The sequence below is a fragment of the Diadema setosum genome, chromosome 8, assembly GCF_964275005.1.
Source record: "Diadema setosum chromosome 8, eeDiaSeto1, whole genome shotgun sequence".
Taxonomy (NCBI): Eukaryota; Metazoa; Echinodermata; class Echinoidea; order Diadematoida; family Diadematidae; genus Diadema; species Diadema setosum.
Window position 1 is genome coordinate 4,105,422 of NC_092692.1, and position 23,089 is coordinate 4,128,510.

The window sequence follows — 23,089 nt, forward strand, 5'->3', positions numbered from 1 at the left end:
AAAGTTGTGTGTCTCACCTTGTTAGAATGCACGGGTGAAAGTGATTCATCAATAATGTTTAACAAAAGCTGCACACGCATTTCATTGACATTGATTACAAAGGTGGCATGCTTCAACAAAAAATGCTCTGTCACAGGTCCTTTCCATGTTATTTGGATAGGGTTTAAAATTCTTCTTCATACATGGAAAGCAGTACATTCTTCAGCTCCAAAATATTTGCAAAACCTTGTTTCAGAATACGTCCCTGGCAGAAATCTCCGTTCATGTCATAGTAAACAATTAACAGTTAAAAGAACGATCTCGACTCTCGGAGAAAAAGCCTTTGTTTCTGCAGCCCCATCTCTCTGGAATGCTCTTCCACTGAGGATCCGATCAGCAGAGACCATTGAAACATTTAAAAAGCTTCTGAAATCACATATGTTTGCATCTTGTTTTGATTGAATTTTCAACGAATTGTTCATTGGGGTATATCTCTATCTATCTCCTTCTTCTTTTTCAACCTTCTTATGTACACGCTACGATGTATGCTATTCTTTTTATAATTACATCCCTCTGCGCCTCAGAATAGAATACTAGATCGAAGGCGCATTACAAATGCTGTACTTATTATTATTTGAAAGTCTGTGGTGTAGGGGTCAAATGAGACATGCGCTAACCATGAACTCCCTTATTCTTAAGTTATTCAATCTGGAATAAAATCATGTTTCAGACTTCACTGACATTTTTCCGTTCATCATTTTTTTTTTTACACGATCAATGGAAAATTATGACGTTGTGACACGGTTACACCGTAGCTCACCCCATTGAATTGTTATTGCAGAAATTAGCAAAACTTCAAAATGTCATAACTTCCTTATTTTTCATCCGATTTCAGTGAAATTTTTACCACTGAACTCGTAAGATTTTATTCTTTTAATCAGGCTAACTTATATTTGGACCGGATTTTCCCCTTTAACATTACAGTGGGTTTTTGGAGTTTGAAGTTGGTTTTAGATATGTACACTGTACAAAATAAAATATTTCAATGATGGGGTTTCACACTTACTGCAGAACTAATTTTTTAGACCTGCCTACAAATACTTTCATGCCAATCAAGTTAAACTACTTGTTAGTCAGTCTGAAAGCAAACTGATAACTCTATTTTCTACTTAATCAATCTGGAACCAATCTGCGAAGTCGTATTTGTCTAATTGCCATCCTGAAGTGTTTTCTCATTTGAGTTTTGCTCAGTTTTGGGTGCATGTCTGCTGTATGAACAAGGTGACATCAAGGATTGGATGTAGGTGGAACTTAGCTTGACTTTCTACATGTACATGTACACAATTGTATTGACTTCCTCCATTACGAGTGTGCAGGATATGTATGTAATTTTACGCACAGTGTCATACAGCTTGTAGATGGAATGTCATTGCAGCTGGTCACAGAGGAGACTAAGGCTGTGTTCGAGTGCTCAAAAGTGAACCAAACTGTACAGAACCGAACCATATCGTACCATACCATGCTGAATAGGGGACGTTTGAGCACTGTGCACGTTTGTATGGAGATACCATAGTGTACCTCATGAATTACTTTTGTTGTGTCAGAGAGATCTCGATTCGTAACAACAGATCATGCACTTTGTGCGCTTACGCTAAATACAGGTGTCCCAAACGAAGAGAATCAACTCTACGCATTATGACGTAGCGCATGTTACATTCTTATTCGCATTCGCTTTGCATTCTTCTCATGCCAATTTCTGGTATGGTACATTTTTGGAGCACATCAGGAAGCGGTCACTTTTGGCATGGTACGGTTCGGTACTGTACACTTCAGGGAGTGTTGAACGCACAACATATCCGATACATTTCATGACCAAATGATTGCACTGCAGCGCAGAGCATTGATGATTCGTCTTATCTTAGACAAGAGACTGTCTAGTATTGGCATGTCAGTACTACAGGTATTCACTAAAAACAATAAAAAACAAGAACTGAGACAGGGAAAAAGCAGGGTTGATAGAAGGAACTGTTGTTTACTCAGAACTGAATAGTGAAGGTAGATAGCAAGCCAGATAGCTAAATCTAGTGTGAGAATTACATCCTGGTGTTTGCGATCTGTTCCAACAATACCATGTCATATACGTGTACATTGTAGGTCCTACACAGACCTTTGTCTCAGATTTACACTGTATAGGTATGTACAAGACATTGTATGTTTGTGCATAAAATTTGTGTCCCAAGAATAGAAGGCATTTTCTGAACTACACTAGCTGAACCTGAACCAAAAACTAAAATTCAAAGAAATCATCAAGATCTGAAGCCCATACATTGTTATTACGCTTGAACCAGGATATACCTTTAGTATGCACAACGGGAGGTACTTTTCCAAGTAACAACCAGCCACTATCTGAGACATCTTCAAGTACTTGTGCTGAGGCTGACAGTTATATTAACTTCTTGTATTGCTTCATGATTTTGTACTTGTAGGGTAATATCACACACAGTACGACATCCGTTTGAGCTGAAGGTGTCATGATGGTGTTTTTGATTGTCCAAGATTTACTTTACATCCCACTACACACCTGCACATATACAAGTATATTATCTGTTGATGAGGGCCTGCATTTTTACCAGGCTTTCTTGGGTTGTGCTACAGTATGTTTCAGCCCTATGAGGAATGAAGATATCTACGAAGCTAAGGATTAGATTTAAATAACCTTGGCATCTTTGGTTGAGCATATACCTCTAAGGAATGTGAAAAGCCATGAACAAGCTGAAGACTACAGACACCAATGTACATACTTACTCAGAGCATTAACTTAGCTCTATCACTTCTGATTTTTTCAGAAAAGATTGAAAAGATTCCTTAATTTGGCAGTTGGGATGGGCTGGTGGCCATTTGAATAAAATTTCTATCCTAAATTTGAGACCTTATTGCGAGTGCAAGTCCCAAGGTTGGTAATATATCACTGGGTTTTCAAGGAGAAGCTGAAAAGTATTTTTTTTTAAGGTTTACACACAACAAATGACACGACACATGCCACACGCCAGAAAATGAATGACTGCAATAGCTCACAAGGTACAAATGAAAAGCAATAATCCAGAATTTCGACTCATTGTAATCAATCACTGCCTGTATATTAGATAGCAACATTTGGAAAAGCAGGGAAGTTGGTCAACATTCCTTGAGCAGTCAGTGAGGAATAAACAGTGGTTTTAAACTGTGAACTCTGATTAGAGCAGCTACATGTCATCAATTTTGAGGGGTTTTTTTGAGAAAAAGAAGGAGTGCATCGCATTGCAATCATTGATTTTAGTCTCCTGAATTTGGTGTGAACCAGGAGTATTTTCTCCTCTAAACCCTTGTGTGAAACACAGGTGACACAGTCCTTTTCAGAGGAAGTCATGCTTGCATGATGTACCCAAATGGTAAGCCCGGCCGCTTGCATTACATGTTGTGGGAAAGTCAGTGAGCTGAGAGTATTGGGGGGGGGGTGGTGAAAAGAATGCTGGTCTGTGTGTAGCCTGAGGCCAAGGCTCACATCCACTTATTTTTGCTGACGTGCTGCTAGTCTTTATATACACATGTAGTCGCAATTAGCACCTACTTGTATAACCGCAGATTACCCGTCAAAACAGTTTTCCTTCACTCTCCTATTCTTCACATACGTGGATGCTCCAAAAACAGCTGCTTGCATTCAAGAATGCTTTTGATCTGCAGCATATTTAGTAGATCTATCATTATGAATGAATAATGGTATTAAAGGGGCATTCCGGACGATTTTCATAATTTCACATCATGTAGTACATAAATCAACAGCTTCATGTATAGATTTGTAGAATTTATTGTGGTTCTTAAGCAGAGAAACAGTACTTTCAAAAACCTTAAACAAATTACACTGAACAAAGATGATGACATAGGAGCCTCACATATCTCAGAAATGTAGCAGTGTCATTCCATTACAATACCGCATGCTTGCAAGCTCACCTGTGTGTAATCTATGCATGCCTTCTTCTTTTGTGCGCTTCCTTGAGCCACATCTCATGCATTCTTATGGTGAGGCTGCCATGTCATCATCCTTGTTCATTGCAATTTCTTATAAACTTCGAAAACATTCTTATTTTTCATCCCAATCATTATAAATCCTGAAACTCTGTACCCAGTATAACTAATTTATACATGTTTAAATGTAAAAATTTGAAAATCATCCGGAGGTCTCCTTTAACCTGTTGAGAACTATTTGATTTTGCTACAACACACATTTCCCATAGTCAGACACCTGCCCGAGTATATTTGGGACTTGTCCTCAACGGGTTAAAGACAAAGAGCATGATCAATTTTCTATTTGCAGTATAAATGAAATTAACTTGCTTTTACAGTGTATGCATGATAGAGTACAAAATTGTTCAGCATTTCAAGCAGATACACATGCACTAACAATGCAAACACACACACACACACACACACACACACACACACACACACACACACACACACATATATATATACAGTGCACACATACAATCTTTGTACACAGCTGAGAGGAAAAATAAGATATTTTTATAGGTACTTTGGTACTGTGGTGCAATGGGTGTGACTACAGTGTACCGTTACTGCAAAACATGTGCACACAGACAAACACACACACACATGTTACAAACAGACTAAAAATCCATAGAGTTGGACGAGGTCTGAACAAGCACAGCTGTGCTGATAAACACATTGATCCCGTCTGATGGAAGACTTGTTTTCAACTCAGGTGGTGAAAAAAGACAAACACACACACACACACACACACACACACATAATATATTTTGATATATTTTTTCAGAGATGAGACAAACACATAAAGATGTGTGTGTGTGTGTGTGTGTGCATGCATGTGCATGTAAATGAAGCATAAATGCCAAAAGTATCATAAGATTATAAAGTTACATACTGAGAAACATCATTTGCTTCAGACATTGCACACACTGAATTCAAGGTTTATTTTCTCTCAAACACTTGATCTTATTTTTCACTTTCTTTTCCCTCAATATGTTTTGTCCCTTGTTTTCACCTTTGTACATGTTTTCATCTCATGCCAATGTTGCCTGTTTACCTCCGAGTCCTGGATATTTTAGTTTGATATTCAGCTGTAATGCTATATATAATCAAAATAACTTTGGAAAGAAAAATATGTTCATGAAGGCAAGATCTGTACCAAGACGGAAATTATCATTCTAATAAACAAAATGGTGGAATTCTTATGTAGTGCATCTATGTAGATTTATAACAAAACCAATTACTGTAATAATGTCACATTGTTGTTCCTAGCATGCACTACGTCTTCTGATATAAGATACAGGTACTTGAGAGATCAGGTACTAAAATTTACAAGCCGTTAACCTTATTTGGAAAACCCTCCTTAATTTTATAACATTCATAGATAGTTAATGTGCTTGTAGGTGGCAATAATAAATGGGAATAGCATGAAGCCACTGTATGTTTCTACTGTGGGAAAACGCCAAAGACATACACCATGCATCATCTAGGGTTACAAACATAAATTGTAATGTGTCAAATTTCCAACATATAAACAGCCTTAAAAATGTGCTCATATTACTTGGGACTTGTTAAATGAATCATTTTAAAAGCTGTGGTGACCAAATTTCTGCATGGGACCCCTAACACGCTTTATAATGATTGTAAATTGTTAATGGTTGCAGCTGACGTGGGAACCTACAACCAAGGAAAAGAAGCTATTAAAGAAAAAGATATGAAGCTAATAAACTAAAACCTCAGTGTTTAACAAAAGTCATGTTAAGACAAGCAGAGCACACAGCCACAGTAATCAACTCACACACCTTAATATCTTCTGAAATTGTTGACGTCACTAGCGCACTGGGTAGAAAACACGAGCATTGGCTCGCTGGCACGATCCCATCTCCATCCCAACATCCTCACGGCGTGGCATCAAGGATTTCGTTGACGCGCTCAGCATCATCAAATACCTTTTTCAATAACCAACACCACAGGCCCTCATTCGTAGGAGCAGTAGCATGTCCATGATGTCAGACATACACGAAGTTACAGCCCAGGGACACCAATAATTGAATTGAGAGTACACTTAAGACTCTGATGGCGATCAAATTGTACTTGCTTTGTGAGTAGCATTTGAGCTGATGACAGAAGCGTCACAGCTATCAGGGCAATGCCTTTTGTAATACAGACAGCTTGGCTGTGCTGCTATGGGCAGAATCAATGTCATGTCAGATCTGTTTCTGACTTTCAAACTACTGCACGACGTACCAGTGCACATCTCCTTGTCACGGGTCTACAATTTGAAGTCCTCCTCTTTGAACAGTAAATATCCACTCATCACATTCTGTTAGCTACTGACTGCCTTTATAATGCTGCATGCATAATTGAGCACAGGTTTTTATCAATTTAAAGGCAAATTCTCTTTTCATGCACCTAATCACTGAATCAAATCAAGACTCATGTGTCAACTGTATCAAAGTACTCATGATGATGATTTGAAATGATTCACATTCAAAGACTGAGAAAGGAGAGAAAAATAATTTTGAAGTTTGGCAGCTCACAGAGGAATAGCTTTTGCACACGTCCAGTTGCCATGATTTCTTTCATAATCTCCTTTCGTTCTGTGACATGACGATAAGTAAATGTCTTGACCTACTACAGACATGACAGATATATCTCATCATATGTCTCTCTCTCTTTTCATATTTCATCACCAGATACCAGCTAGATGAATTAAAGTTCCATCCATTCATAGATCCATCAGATTACTGTAATTTCCAACAACTTCATGTCCAATTGCAAATTACTGTATACGCCGAATTTTTCACGAATTTCTTGAGTCGGGTGCTATTCAGGAAATTAAAGACATGCGAAAATATTGACTCTGATCCCGATGTAAATATGACGTACGCGTGTATTCTACTCCGTTACGTACGGGACTCCAAGATCGCGAATTTAACCACTCGCGAAGTCGTCGGGAATTCCCGATTCGCGAAAATTTAGACTCGCGAAATATATGGCGTATACAGTATGTGATCATCAGAAAGGAACTTACACCTCAATCTTCAGGTCCACAGTTCTGAGCCCCTCTTTATTGTGCACCTTCGGTTTTTTTTTTTTTTTTTTTGTTTTTGTTTTTTAAACACTGCATGGAGTATGTTGTAGGTCATCTGTACAACTAAAGTGCACCAATGCCTGACATAATGGCAGTTCAAACTTTATCTTCAATCCATGATTGGATAGCACACCCTCTATAAAGCCAGCTGCCAAGTCTGATTCAGCTTGATCAAATTATGAAGCTGTCCTGTTCCTATTAACAAAACTAAGTGTATTTCTGTGATGCCTTTACTGATATTACATACAAGTATATATACATAGAGAAGTAAGATTACCAGGATTAAAATCTGAACTAATCTAAACTATTTGTACACTGTAAATCATGATTTGTTTTACGAGGTACAATTGTAACTAGTAAAGGAAGAAATGAATGCTTGTAAGAAAGCAACAATCACCCTTTGGGAGAGGTAAGGGAGGATAAAGTGCTTTGCCTAGGGACACAACCACCACAGCTAAAGGATTTCAACCACAGACCTTGAGAGTGATAGTACGGCTTGTCCTATCTACAGCTACAACACCTCCTCATGTACATGTAGAAGATGTTGAAGCAAGATAATACAAATGGCTATCTCAAAAACTTTTGAGACTATCAAAAGCACAAAGCTGATTTGATTCTCTGTTCTACTTGACTTGTCATACAGCTGACCATCAATACTTACTCCCTACTGCAGCAGCATTAACATCTTTAATTACGTTGAATAGAATAAGACTGTTTATTTTGTACAAGAAAAAAACAACACTGTACAGTGTGTACATGGTATAGAAATATACTTTGTTTCAAAATAAATAAACATATTATCATTATTTCACAAGTTTTTATTTCTCAAATCATTTATCAGACATATGCACTGACAAACTAAAGTCTGCTGGAAATTGTGCATGAGGTCTTTCCTCTATGACAGAAAAAAAAATGACAGAAATTAGAGCTTTCTTTTGCTTTCAAAATGCTGCATTGCAAGTCAATATGACAACAGGTCTCACAAAGGAATGAAATAGGCACACATTTGGAAGCTTTAGCAGCAAAAGGTAGCAGACAGACGCATGAAACTAGTTTGTAAACCATACAGGGTTCTTGAAAGTGCATGCACCGTAGGTGTAGGTAATTTACGAAGTAGGAAGGTAGCACTTCATTTTTATGCTCTGCTCCCCCTCCCCCACCTCCCACCCTCAAAAGAAAAATGGGAGCCAGAGGGAAACACCTCTTCTACATATCCTAATTACATTTCCATCTACATAATGTACACATGAAATGTATAACATCAAGGACATCTAGATTGTATTCACTAAAATGTATTGTGTGCCTTCACTGATACAAGTAGCTTGCAGGGCATGGCTCTGATGGCATCATAATAACCACTCAGGGGCATGATATTGATGATGTCATAGAAGGGATTCAGCTATGGTGATATCATCTGGAGTGCATGTCTCTTTGATGACTGACTCAAGGACATGCCTTCAAATACTTCAAAGACTTCATACAAGTTGTTGTTTTTTATGTCAGTATTACATCAGGAATATATGTCTTTGATGAGACAAAGTACAGTATCCCTTCGAAGACATTTATCTAAATGACCTACCGGTATTATGGTACTTCGACTGCATTACGTAAACAAAGAAAATCTCATGAGGTATTTCACATCATATTCAATGACTCCATCACACAGGATGGCAGCATGAACAGCATTCAGCAAACTTGCAAGCCTTCATACAGTAACTTATGCAGTACCAGTATATAACGGCTTTGACAGCATCCTGAAGTTGGTTTTTTGTGACTTTGTTCTGAGTTATCAACTGCAAGGACCGTGACGCCAAGTATGGCTCTGATGACATCTTGAAGGCCGGGTTTTGAAGAAATTGTGCTACAGATACAGCATTGGCTTTACTGGCTTCAAGAACAGTAGTGGTTTTGTTTTTGTTCGTTTGGGCGTAATGACAAAGGATAATGCCTTCAATGACATCATGGATGTTCAACTTGGATAATAACTGTATAGTGTACATGTAGGTTGTGGAAAATGGAAGTAAGCAAAGTTTTGAAGACATCACAGTGGATGTGGCTTTAAAATTGATTTTGTGCCTTGCAGACAACCTTGAGCAGTGATGTCGATACCAGAAAGATGATGCCATCAAGACATCCAGGGATTCTTTGGGGTTGGTGAGACTATATGCAGGGTAAAGTTTCAATGATGTCATAATGCAAGGCAGGACTTTCTTGACATCACAAATGGTTTGGGTTATGGACATCATGCAAGCATTTTATTTATTTATTTATTCAGTAGGCAAGTACTGTTCTTACTGGGGGCCCTGCACAAACAAACATTACAGTTGACAAGACAGAGACATATACACCAAATACAACACATGGCTTTCAAAACTCCCATCACGGCATTCAGCATCATGGACAGCACAAGAGATTTGGCATTGAAGATATTTCAAGGCAAGGCAATAGGACCGGTCTAAATGGATCCACGCACAGGGATTTAACTTTAGTAACTTCAGCTGCCAGCTGGGTATAGTTCCCATTACACCACGAAGAAAGTGACTTTGAAGATGATGTTCTTGATGCCAACATCACAGATGGCCCTACGGTATAATCTAATGGTGAGTGTTCTGTATCAACGCCAGCATACAGGCTATAATTTGGCTTTAATGACATCATGAAAGATATGACTTTGATGGACTCAGTATTCAGCATCAATGCCAATTAAATTGTGACTTCAGTTTGAGTACATGTATGACTTTTATGACATTGTACCAGGGTATACTGTAACTTGAAAATGTCATCAAGGGTATAGATTCCAATGACACCATGCAAGGTACAACAATGACCACAATGTGATCCTGCACTTGCTGTAGCTAACATTTTCCCCTCCTATCCAACGAATATAGAATATTTGGGTAAATAGTGAATAGATTTGTTATTTACTGTATTTTACTGTCCTTCAACCAGGTAAATGGCATAATAATGGCCATGCGTAATAGTGCATAATAATGGCATTCTGTACGCGCAGGACACCGTAGACTAGCTTTACTAAGCGTTGTATCAGCCAAAATCACCAAAAACGTGACACAAAATTAAAATGTGGAAATGCAAAGAAATTCACATTTCACCTCAGATTTAGAAGATGTTGATTTAGGCCTTAACATTTACAACAAGATTTTATTGTGTTAATTGTTCAAAATGTTCATGTCAGATCTTTTACCATACATTACAAAATTTGTTGGTCCTCATTTGCCATTTTCCTCTTTGTTGTCTACTTAGTACAAATGTCTACCATGTATCGTGGGTGTAAACAGTGATTCTGATGCATTCTATGACTAAGATATGAAAGACATTGATTATTCCATGATGAAAATTGTCTCAAGAATTGTAATACGATTTGAATTTTGCAACATGCTACCAGATATATATATTTTTTTTTTTTTTTTTTTTAGAGGGGTTGACTTGAAGGATATTTTCCAAGTGTCAGAGTAAACAATTCACATAATTTTGCCAAATTCATAATCTTCAGGACTTTGTTGTGTTATTTTTACTCAAAATGTCATCCTCCGAGTACAGAATTCAGAGAAACAAAATATAAGAATCTGGAAATAAAATACACTCTCCTACAACCCAGCAGGTAAGCATAGTACTACCTTAGATGTACATAAACTGGGTCCCCCAAATACTGTGCCAAGTATCAAGAGTTACATGTACTAATCTACTATGTACATGATTTGAGTCATGACAGGAAAAGTCTCCCTAGGGGAAAAAAAATAAACAGGAGTGGAAAAAAACATTCAGTCTCTCTGAAACTCTCCTGTGAAACAAAAATATCTAAGCATCACAAAGTGCTGTGAACATCAGGATTAAGAAATGAGATAATACATTGCACAAATGTATAATATTATGCCTAGTCACAATCATGCACTGCTCAATTGCATTGTTATTATTAGGGTGTTATCACAATACTGTACCAATAATACAGTCTGGTTCCAAAAGTATAAATGATTTCTTTTTACTTGTTTAAAATTCTGTTCCCTGGATACAGTAAATTCTTCAAACATACAATGTAACCCTCTTCTTATTATTATTATCTTCTTCGGAAAGACTTTCTTATGTCCGGATGCCTCCCCCCCCCCCCCCCCCCCAATTAACATAACTTTGCCATACCATCCCACATCATCCAAGCTTTGTATGCATGGATGGGATGAACAGGCATCTGGCAAGTGATGGGTATATAATTATTAACATCAATTACCGTATGGTCGCCACTTGTGTGTAATTCTTGTGCACGTCCGGGCTGGCAAACTAATATCGGCACTGAATTAGTTCGCCGCCCCTAGCCGGCCACATATTATTACATGTAGCGTGTGTGTTATACATACGCTTCAATGAAGGAGGCATTGTCGGTCACCGCGTTTGAAAATCTCCCTTAATCTGCCACCTGAAATCCATTCTAAATCAAAAACATCCTCGCATTAAAAATGGTTTTATCACCTGTTACATATGGTAAAATATATTTTGATTAAAATTATTTGTGTTTTTACGGAGGAAAAAGGTGAATTACGAATGTATTTTGAGAGTGATGAAAATCCGTCGCCCAACCTGATCTCCGATCGCGGCGCGCGTTACATGCGATGTGAATGTCTGGCGACCTTACCGCAGTGGCGACCATACCGTAATTGACGTTAGTGTGTGTCTGTGTTGGGGGGGGGGGGGGGGGGGAACATACGGAAGTCTTGCCGAAAATGTGAGTGAACCCCCCCCCCCCCCCCCCCCCGACAAACTCCTCAATCAAACAGCAGTCACAAGTGCAGATCTCCAAAACTCACTTTTAGGTACATTGTGTACATAGATGTGTAGATGCACATTACAGAAAAATCTGTCTGTCCGGAGGAGTCTTTTATCATTTTTTGCTTTTACAGCGAGGAGGGTGAGGGGATTCCATGAAGCCAGACAAAGTCTCCGCGGAACATATCCCCGGCAACAAAATACAGACCAATCTTTCAGTCAAACTACATATGGTACTAACTGCGACCAGCCCCAACACGCAGTGTTGGGGCTGCGCATTGTAGCAGATATGATCATGACAGGCGAAGTATAGCGCTTAAATATCAATATGAAATCGCAAAAATTCTGTAATATGAAGACTTACAGGTGAAGTTATAATGTTGAAGACTGACTGCGTTCAACTTTTGGTCCTGTCAATATTCCATTTCTGCTCGAATTGATGAGTTAAATACGACTCGGTCGAAAGGAACTTGGGAGAACGACATCTTATACAGTCAATGGATTTGAAACTTGTGCGCATGCGCTGGCCGTCAATTCATCTGTACAGCTGTAGCTTTACAGCAAGGCCATATCATACTGTTGTGGCAAACCCTCTCGCTGTATATTGCGTTGCTTTCTGGGTGGGTACGCGCGCGCAGGCCTTGTCAGAAGGCTAAAAGCATTGCGACTCCGCCCAGCACATGAATATTTACGTGCGCAGTGTACTGCATACTGATTTCGAAAATGGTGAATGGGATGGGGAGCTAGGAGATGGACCTGTAAAAAAAATGTTTTTTCAAGATCATTGGACCAGTGTGAACAAGAACAAGGTGAACGTATGGTAGGAATTAGATAAGAATCTTATGTATACTATAAAAGTAAGTTTTTTTCTAGTGAAATTCGAAACTTACGGAGGTGCGAAAATCTGTGACAGACTGTGTATGTTTTTCAAGCTTACCGATATAGCACTCTATTGACTCAGGACGCTCCCACAGTGTGTAACTGTGTACACGGAGCGTCCCGGGGTTAATATGGTACATGACTTGTGTGTGTGTTGTAGTGTAGATCTACCAACACACACAAATTATTCTCTATTCATTGGCTCTCTCATCTTTTTAAATAATTATATTTTCTCTATGCCTCAATCTTCCACATCACATTGTCATATCAATCATTCTTCATCATGTTCATGTCATGAACATCATGATACATGGACATGGACCCCATGCCATGTATGAATCCAATGTAATGAATGATTCAGTTGTTGGACACACACACACACACACACCTTGCTGGAAAAACAAACAACCGGAGGAGCTTAACGCCGTAACGGTAACATATGAAAATAATTGAATAATTCTGACCCTGTTAATAGTATAAGTAGCTAACATGAAGAACGCATAATGCTCAATATCTGTTAATCTGAACGTACGCTGTCTGTAGTGTCACGTAGGACTTCAAGCCCCATACACGATCCTACATCGGGACATGGACAGCCGTAGCGCTATGTAGGTCTAGCAAGACAACAGTAGACTGCATGCATTGCCTATGCTCACGGACGTACCCAAATCACCCAATGTCGGGGGTCTAATATTTTGCCGGTTGGCTACTATACTCACGTATTCGGCTGAATTAACACTTGCCATCTCGCGAAAAATGGTCAGTTGATCTCAGGAACTCTTCTAACTGTCTTAGTCACCTAGAAGAATTCATAGCAGATCAGGAAGTTTCAACGCAGTTGCAGAAATCCGAGAAAAGGTGCAGTATTTGTATCTCTTATCACGGTAATTCGGCCAGAGGCTCGCTAATTGTAAACACGTTGAAGAGGTCGACGAATTACGGATGCTTATGACTATGGTGGCTTTAAAGCCCGAACGTTGAAAGCAGACAATAATGACAAATCTGCCCACCCAGTGGCTGTTTTCGTGTTTTTATCCGGTTGTGTGCATGTGTGTGTGTTTTGCTTGCTTTAAAAAAAAAAAAGAAAGAAAAAGTGATGGCTGCGTGGCTGTGCGATTTCTTAAGTGTAAACAGTCTTTGGCATTGTTAATTTATACACGTCTTCCCCTTTCAGGCGAAAGCGCCACAAATACCCACGCAATCTGCGCACGCATTAGTGATAAAAGGAGATGTCGGTAGGCCCTACCGGTAATTGTTTTCAAAGCATTCTTGAGGAGAAGGCGTTTCCTTGAAATCTTTGCCTCATGAAGCTTGCTCCTGTAGACTACTTTAAACGCCCTGAGAAGACTGCTAAGTTACTTATTGAGGTTGACATGCGTTCATTCAAGTTCTATTTCACCCTTTGTGCTTTAGCATGTTGGTCTATCTGGGGGCTTTATCATTATAGTGACATCACAATAACTGCATTATTATTGTCAAATTCCAAACGCTTTGATAGCTCTCCACTGGAGCTCCACTACATGTAGGCCTACTTTGATAGTGATTTATTGTGAAATCAAGCAACAATTAATGTTTTACTAAAAATACTCGTATTCAACGTACCAAAGTGACACTTTTGGAATGATAAATTTTTCGTGTTTTAAAATGAATCATTGTGATATCAATAATAATTCTGTGAGGATAATCAAACGATGAGATAATGATGACACTTAAGTCTTATTGAGTTGCCCTTTTGTATATAAGAGAATGTATTCAAATCGTATTTCGGCCCATTTTAAAACAATTCTAACTCCCCTACCGAAAGATATCGTCAGAAACTTGAAAAAAAAAAACACGTAAAAATGAATCTTGTGAAGGGTGGGAATAATAATAGAACAAAAAAAAAAGTGTATAGAAATAGAAGTATATAGTAAATGAATTGGTGTGCAGTGAAATTGAAGACATACAAATTGATGACATTCAAATCTCCTTTAGTTTTATTGGTTTGTGAAAATGATCGTTTGCAACTCCTTAGCTTTAAGTAGGCCAATAACTCACTTTCAATTGAAATCGAACTTTCACTTTTCTGATTGATTAACGAGTTTGCTCTAGTCATCAAAATCAGTGTTTACTTGGAATAGAGTTCCTCTTTGAGCTCCAGAATGTCTGTATTCCATCTTTTGTCTATTCATCCACCTATCCATTTATTTATTCATCTATCTATCTGTCTATCTATCTATCTATCTATCTATCCATCACATATTGAGTACGGGCCTTTTTTTTTTGGGGGGGGGGGGGGGGAGAGGACCCGGCTTATGGGGATCAAAGGTCAATTACAAAACCAACCCCATGTCATGAGTTTTGTTGTTACAGTTTTAGAAGTCATTTCTGTCATTTCGGTTGTTCGACCCCCCCCCCCCCCCACTTTCTTTTAGAACTGAAGGGGGAGGCTTCAACCTCCCCCTCCCCCACCCCTTTCACGGCCGGTGGAGAGAAACTCCCTGTGAGATTATTGCCATGAATCATGTCAATTACTTGATAACTTGATTATTTTGATACATAGTGTCTAAGAGTTTAAAAATGAGAAATTAATGCATTCATAACGTACGGCACGCATGCGTGCGTTTCAAACATCTGTCGGTCCTTCCCACACAAGTTGGACAGCTCGGCCTCTCAGCTGATGAAAGTGGGAATCAATATGCTGCCCTCTACAGACGTTATTCTCCAGTCCCTCTTTGACAGCTTATTCTTGCCCAACAGTGTACTTTTCCTTCCCCACTGAGAAATATTTTTGGGTTTTTTGCTTTGTTTTGTTCTGTTTTTTTTTTTCGTTTTTTTGTACATACATAAACACACACACTCACACAAACACTCACACACACGCACACACACACACACACACACACATATACACTTTTCCGATGGTATTTATCAATTTTCATTAATAATGTAAGGATAATGTACTCTAAAAATGGTTTTTCTATACAAAGTCACGTAATATTCGCATAGTTTTGACACAATAAAAATGTATTTCCTTCCTGTTCATCTCTTTTTTTTTGTTACACATTGTGGAAGAAAAAATTAGAAGTTGATTATAAAAGTACTGAACATCTCATTTGTTAAACATGATAACATTACTGAATAATATTTATAATAAATTTGTACAGCAAATTACTGTAAAGCAAATTACTGTAAAGCAGATTGTGCATGCTTATATTCATATAATCATTTTCTCTTGCCCGGTTCTGTGAACATGTACTTTTATCGCAGTGATAATGTAGGCATGATTAATTTTGTCATCATCAGCAATTAAGTACCTAAATATAGGAGAGACCCAAAGTCATCCAAGGGAACTTTGAGGGGAAAAAACCCCACCAAAATAACGTCCTAATGATTATCATTCCTATTGATTTTTCAGTTATGGCAATGTTATGTAGAATATAAAGTGAAATGTAAAGAAGTAATTTCAATAATCATCTGTATTCATATTGATTTTTGCAAGGGATTTCCAAGATAATAGCCAAATAATCATATTATGGACTTGGGCCGTCCTTATGTTATCCTAGTAAGTATTGTTCATAGTATCAACATCATTATATCAATTAGTAAAATGTACAATAGTATATAGAAGAATTGAAATGAATATGTCTATTTGGTATAACAAATTGGTGCTGTTGTTGTTTTGTTCCAGTGTTCCACGTTTTACAAGCGTGGCTTTTTTAGTGGAACACTGTTTTCCATCATTGTGATTATTTACTATTTTTGTTGCCATGACAAAGTGCATTGTTTCTTTTTACGACACCATTCGTGTATAATATACTTTATATTGTATTGAAAAAAAAATCCTTTATCGGACGAGTGTAAGAGAAATGAAAAAAAAATTGTATCACTTTGGATTATGTCAACTTTTTCTTTTCTTTCTTTGTGATGATGGAAATAAATAAACTATTGAATTGAATTGAATTATGTTAACGAATTCAATGTCATCATGATTGTAATACGTTATTAAAACTGATGGTGGTGGGACCTACCTTTTATTGTGACCACTTTGTTTTTGGATATGTCACCCATTTCAAAATCGATTTTTATTAAATAAACTTTAAATTCTTCTAAGAATAATGCTCTTTAGTATTTCACAAGTGGTTTCTTATTATCTTGCAAAAGGTTTAAAGGGGATGGCTAGTAACTGATCAGTGGAATTAGTGGGAATGCTGGGGGATGATTGTTCCAATCCTTGTGGGATTCATTTAAGAGTACATTATATATCTATTGTTGTGTGAAAATTATTTGCTTCAGAATGGTCTCATATTCAAGTAATGTGCAGTTTAATGTTTCCAGGTTAGCGTGCCTGGTCAGTGACGGGGCATTAATCTGCACATTACTTGAATATGAGACCGTTCTGAAGCAAATAAATTTCACACAACAGTAGATATATAATGTCCTCTTAAATGAATCCCACAAGGATTGGAACAATCATCTCCCAGCATTCCCACTGATTCCCACTGATCGATTACTAGCCATCCCCTTTAAAACCTAAAGTCCCATCTCAACCAAAACTATACTAACTACACTACAGGTCAGGGCAACTAGATATTAATTTCGGACCATCAAATTTCCAAAAAGTTATATTTCGGTTTTCCGATCGCACAACTAAGATTCGAAATGGATTGTTGTATTTGCTTTTATTTCAGGCCACTACACATCTCACAGAAAAAAATTAGCTCTTATATATATATATATATATATATATATATATATATATATATGAAGAAACAAACTGGTAATGCATTTTTGGCCAATAAAGAATGACTTTATTCGACTCGAGTTTTCGGCGTCCTACGCCTTTCTCAGGAGTCTTGACAATGAAGAAGGCGTTTGACGCCGAAAATTCGAGGCGAATAACTTCATTCTTTATTGGCCAAAAATGCATTACCAGTTTGTTTCTTCATTTTTTCGTGGAGCCAATACGTAATATCTCAATATATATATATATATATATATATATATATATATATATATATATATATATATACAGGGCTCGACACTAACGGTGGCCCGGTGGCCCGGGGCCACCAAAAACGCACGTCGGGCCACCAAAATTTCAGAAATGAAGAATTTGGTGGCCTGATCGAGCCACCAAAAACGGTCGGATGTTTGCCTTTGGGCCACCAAAAATAAAAGTTAGTGTGGAGCCCTGATATATATATATATATATTCAATTCAATTCAATTCAATTCAATTCATTTATTTCATTCTCATTTTCTTTCCAACAAAACATAACACGAGGTAAATCAGAAAATCCATCATAAGCATGTATACAGTACAAAGTGCGAAGGATTAACGATATCCAACAAACTAATAGAGATGAATCATGTATACATACGGGAAAATACAAAGTTATATTTTGAGGAGAAAAAAAAAAGAGAACTGAGAGGTCCACTAAAAAGCAGTGCTTGTAGATTGTGGACCACTCAAGAATTTCTTCCAAAAATACACATACAATTACAAATACATTACACATATGCACAACAACATGGCATAACTAAACTAAGGAGATACAATCGAACGGAATGGGACAAAAAAAGAATTAGTGGAAGAAAGGGAAAGGAAGAAAGAGAGAGAGAGAGAGAAATGAGAGAGAAGGGGGAGGGAGAGGGAGGGAGAGGAAAGATAGAGAATGCCTACACGCTGAACAAGAGAAACGGAAGAGAGAATTGATGAGGTGCTTCGAACAGCTGGTGACTGCACGCAGCTGTGTAGAAATTATGCAAATAACACGCCGTATTTCATTGCCTAGCAATGCCGTTTTTCACTGCGTAATAATGAATTAAATAACCGATGATGACCCTCATGTTTGCTGTAACCTGTATAGGTAATGAAAATAAATATCTTAGCTAGAATTTAACAAAAAAGATTTCAAATTACGCTTAAAAATGTATAACGATGAAGAATTTTTTATTTCAGGACCTAATGAATTCCAAAATTTAGGGCCGATGTATATAAATGTGTTCTGAGCTAATAAGGTTCTCAAAAGGGGTAAGTGAAACTCATTAGAGCTCCTAGTAGGATAATCATGAAAAGATTGATTTCGTGGAAACATTGAATTAAAAATATTGGGAAGAGCATTTGTGTTATAATTGAACATGAACTGGCCCAGTTGAAAAAGAAACAAATCTTTAATTTTTAAAATCTTATATTCAATGAACAATGAATCTGAATGAGAACGTGGCGAAACCCCACAAATAATACGAAGTACTTTCTTTTGTAATAATAATAATTTATCTAATAAAGTTTGATGGGCGCTACCCCATGCTAAAATTCCGTAATTAAGATAAGGTAATATTAAAGAAAAATACAACGTTAACAAAGACGACGATGGAATGTGAAACTTAAGTCTGTTGATAATACCAATATTTCGTGAAATTATTTTACTTATGTTGATAATATGTGGCCTCCACGAAAGCTTATCATCCACTGTAATACCAAGGAATTTTATGTGGGATACACGTTCTAATTGAGTACCATCAAAAATAAGATCTGTGCTTAATGTTTCTATGGATTTACTAAAAAGCATATACTTAGTTTTCTGGAGATTAAGTGATAATTTATTAGCTCTTATCCATTGAGTCACTTTTTTCAATTCAGAGTTGACGGTGTCAATTAAAGTAACTGGGTCTTGATGGGAAAAGAAAACATTTGAGTCATCAGCAAAAAGTATAAATGAGAGTGTATCAGATGACCTGCAAAAATCATTGATGTAAACAATAAAAAGTAAAGGACCTAATATACTACCCTGAGGGACGCCACATTTAATAAATTTGAAACTTGAGTTATTCTCGTTCAGAGATACATATTGTTTTCGGTTTTGCAGGTAACTCCTGAACCACCATATATATATATATATATAAAACGAAGAATCAAGAAATAAACTAGCAATGCATTTTTTTTTTCCAATAAAGAATGAGTTTATTGTACTCGAATTTTCGGTGGCCTCCACCTTCCTCAGGAGTCTCGACGTGGAATAACGGTACCAAAACACAAATGTTCAATTTGTGTTTATGCATTACTATAGTTTATTTTTTTGATTCTTCGTTATATTGGAGCCAATACGTGAATTCTCAATATGTTTGTATATATATATATATATATATATATATATATATATATATACAATATATATATATATATATATATATATATATATATATATATATATATATATGTATATATATATATATGTATATATATATACATATATATATATATATATATATATATATATATGTATATATATATATATATATATATATATATGTACATCAAATATAGGTAGAGAGTGAGAGAGAGATAGGGTGATATATCATACTCTCTACAATGATTACGAATCCCGTCGTTATGATTTAGTAATTGTATACTAGTATGCTTGGTATTTGTTATTACTGTCATATACTTTATATCACGCAAACTAATGCTGTAGCCGCAATGTCACTAAAACACGGGTACACCTATTGAATGCACATGATAGTTTGTCATTTTATTTTGCATGCATACTCTTATTTACAAACACACATAAAAACATCTTATTATATTGGCTATATGTCCTTGGTTGATTGAATACCAAGCTTATAATAATTATAGAAACAATGGTTAGATTAAACCCATTATGAAGGAGATAAATAATTTTTACAAAATAAAAGCAAAGTGAAAGCAAAATGATAAAGTAAAATCTATAGACATACAATTATTACCAATCAATGCTCAAGTGGTAGAAAAATGCTTTTCAGGTTTGAATTACACAAAACCATTTTGAAAGGCACAGTGATTTTATATAAGTAACACACACACTAAATCACAACTCTTTACTCATTAAATTATAGCTCTACCGAAGTGGAAATCCATTTCCAACGTTACCTTCACTGGATACAGAATCCGAAAGCTAGAATATTTGTTCTCGTTTGCCAAACTTTCATCAAAATCAGATAAGCGATAGATGATTAATCACATCTAAAACTTTGAACGTTTCCCTAGACAGTTACATAATGCAAAATTTATCAATTACATGAAATTGTAAGAGCATGTCCGCCTATTCGTTTGCACACATAAAGTTGTAAAGGAATTCCATCATCGTCTTGTCTAATTTAATCTAGTTGGTGTGACCAATATCACTCTTGCGTAGACATCTCAATGTTCTACATTTGCTATTTTGCCCACAGTGTTTGCTAGATTTCCTGGAAATTTGGGCGCTTGTCTTAATTTGCTCTAGTTAAAAAAGTCAACTAAAATTCATGATAGAGTTTCACTTAAATTGTAAGGTTTAAAAAAGCCCTTACGATCCATATACTCTTTATGGAACACAATGTAATGCCGTATCATATTTCACATCAATGACTGATGGGTAGAAGGCTGGCCACAATTCTTTTCAAAACCAGCTAAAAAGTGCAGGAGAGACTAATGTCGTGCACCAGTCCTCTTCAGTTTGGCACCAATGTGTTAAGGATTGTGACTGACGTGAGCCTCCAGCTCCTTTCAGATTTGTGATAAATGACAACAAACTGACACAGTTAAACAATGATTGATAGATCTAAACTTGAATACAGAGTTGTACAAATTGGTTGATCATGGTTGATATTTATTTCAGCATACGGAAAAGAAAAGGGGTAGGCCCTATCCAATATCGAGCAGCTGTGTTGGACAAAGATACTTCCTTGGTTGACTTGCAGTGATTACGACGCACGCCATCTACGTTTGGTGGCGCGATAGTGGAACACACCCATGCTGTTTTTGTTTTGTTTTGTCTTTGTGTGTTTTTACGGATTCTTGGCACCAGTTACAGTAAACTGACCAAGAAAACGATGCGTACATACTCACTGTATAGCTGTAATGAACGTAGATAAACCAGACGACCAGAATGGGGGGGGGGGGGGGGGGCATCGGGGGGGGGGGGGGCATCAAACTCGTATATAAAGTAGGAACCTTGTGGAATTGCAAACTTCCCCATTTTTTCACAAATCTCAGGTAATTAGTCACAACCATTCAAATTGACAGCGGTCATTACAAAACAAGTTTCTGTGAACCGTACACAACAGATCTTTTCCAATATTAAAAATTATCGATAAAAGAGTAAGATGTAACATCATTCGTATCAAATCATCGAAGGTTTGTAAAGAAAATATCACACGAAGATGAATATTGCAGCAACCATACACTGCTATAAGTCGTTATGTTTATCATAATTGCCATTGCTAGAAATGATAAAAACGAAGTGACTGTAAAACCACAAAGATGAGTTCTTCCCTCATAGGAAGCGAAATTCTGTTCAAGGGCGCTTGCATAAAGTTGGACATCGACAAAAATGTTGCAAATGTTGGTAGAACCTTGCCATGGGTAGATAGTTCAAAAATGAGTCCGTCCTGTGAAATAAAGGATAAAGAGAGAGAAAAAAATCCCAGAACAGATTACTTTTAGAAAGCCTCAATTCCAGCTGCATACTTACCACTTCTACATTATCTCCACACTTTCCACATTTCAGATTAACAATACTGATATAAACAAAGCAAGTAAAGTTCGGAACGAGGTGAATCAAAATAATGCAATAAACAAAAGTATAACTTTTTTGGAGGGGGGATCAGCATAATCCAACCATGACCAATGCAATTGTGGTATATTTAATTTTCATTTCATTTATTAGGTTTCCACACAAATCATACAGTGTTGTGTTTACAACATCCATCAATGACAATGTAAAGTGACACATAAATTATAAGTTATAAGTTCAGTATATACAAAAGCATTTACATAGCACAATATCAGTTGAAATTATTCTCAAGGGTATATATTCATGACGGATGAATAAAACTGTGTGTGGAGGGAACCTACATAGAAGCAGATGCTTGTAGGAGTAGGTTCCCCGAAAGAAAATCAACACAGGCTTTTACACTCACACACACACACACTCTGCACGCACGTATAGGATATCAAAAGAACATTATTGTGACATATATATATATATATATATATATATATATATATATATACTTCTGACGGTTTAATTTTTACCTTTACTGCTCTTTTGTTTCGCTTTGCTTTATCCCTATAACCGGCCCTAATGAGGCTGCCAGTCAGTGTGACGATGCTATAGGGAGCCCTCACACACACACACACTCTGCACGCACGTATAGGAAATCAAAAGAACATCATTGTGACATAATTATATATATATATATATATATATATATATATATATATATATATATATATATATATATATATATATATATATATATATATATTTCTGACGGTTTAATTTTTACCTTTACTGCTCTTTTGTTTCGCTTTGCTTTA

The 23,089-nt window shown here is 36.8% G+C and overlaps 1 protein-coding gene across 1 annotated transcript in view; it reads right to left on the reverse strand.

Moving 5' to 3' along the window:
- Positions 1–13,682, reverse strand: part of LOC140231458 (3-phosphoinositide-dependent protein kinase 1-like) — a 54,062-nt gene extending 40,380 nt beyond the window's left edge. The window contains exon 1 of the mRNA XM_072311587.1: positions 13,489–13,682. Coding sequence (XP_072167688.1) covers positions 13,489–13,515 — 27 coding nt within the window. The 5' untranslated portion in view covers positions 13,516–13,682. The remainder of the gene's footprint in view (positions 1–13,488) is intronic.
- Between the last annotated feature and the right edge of the window lie 9,407 nt (positions 13,683–23,089).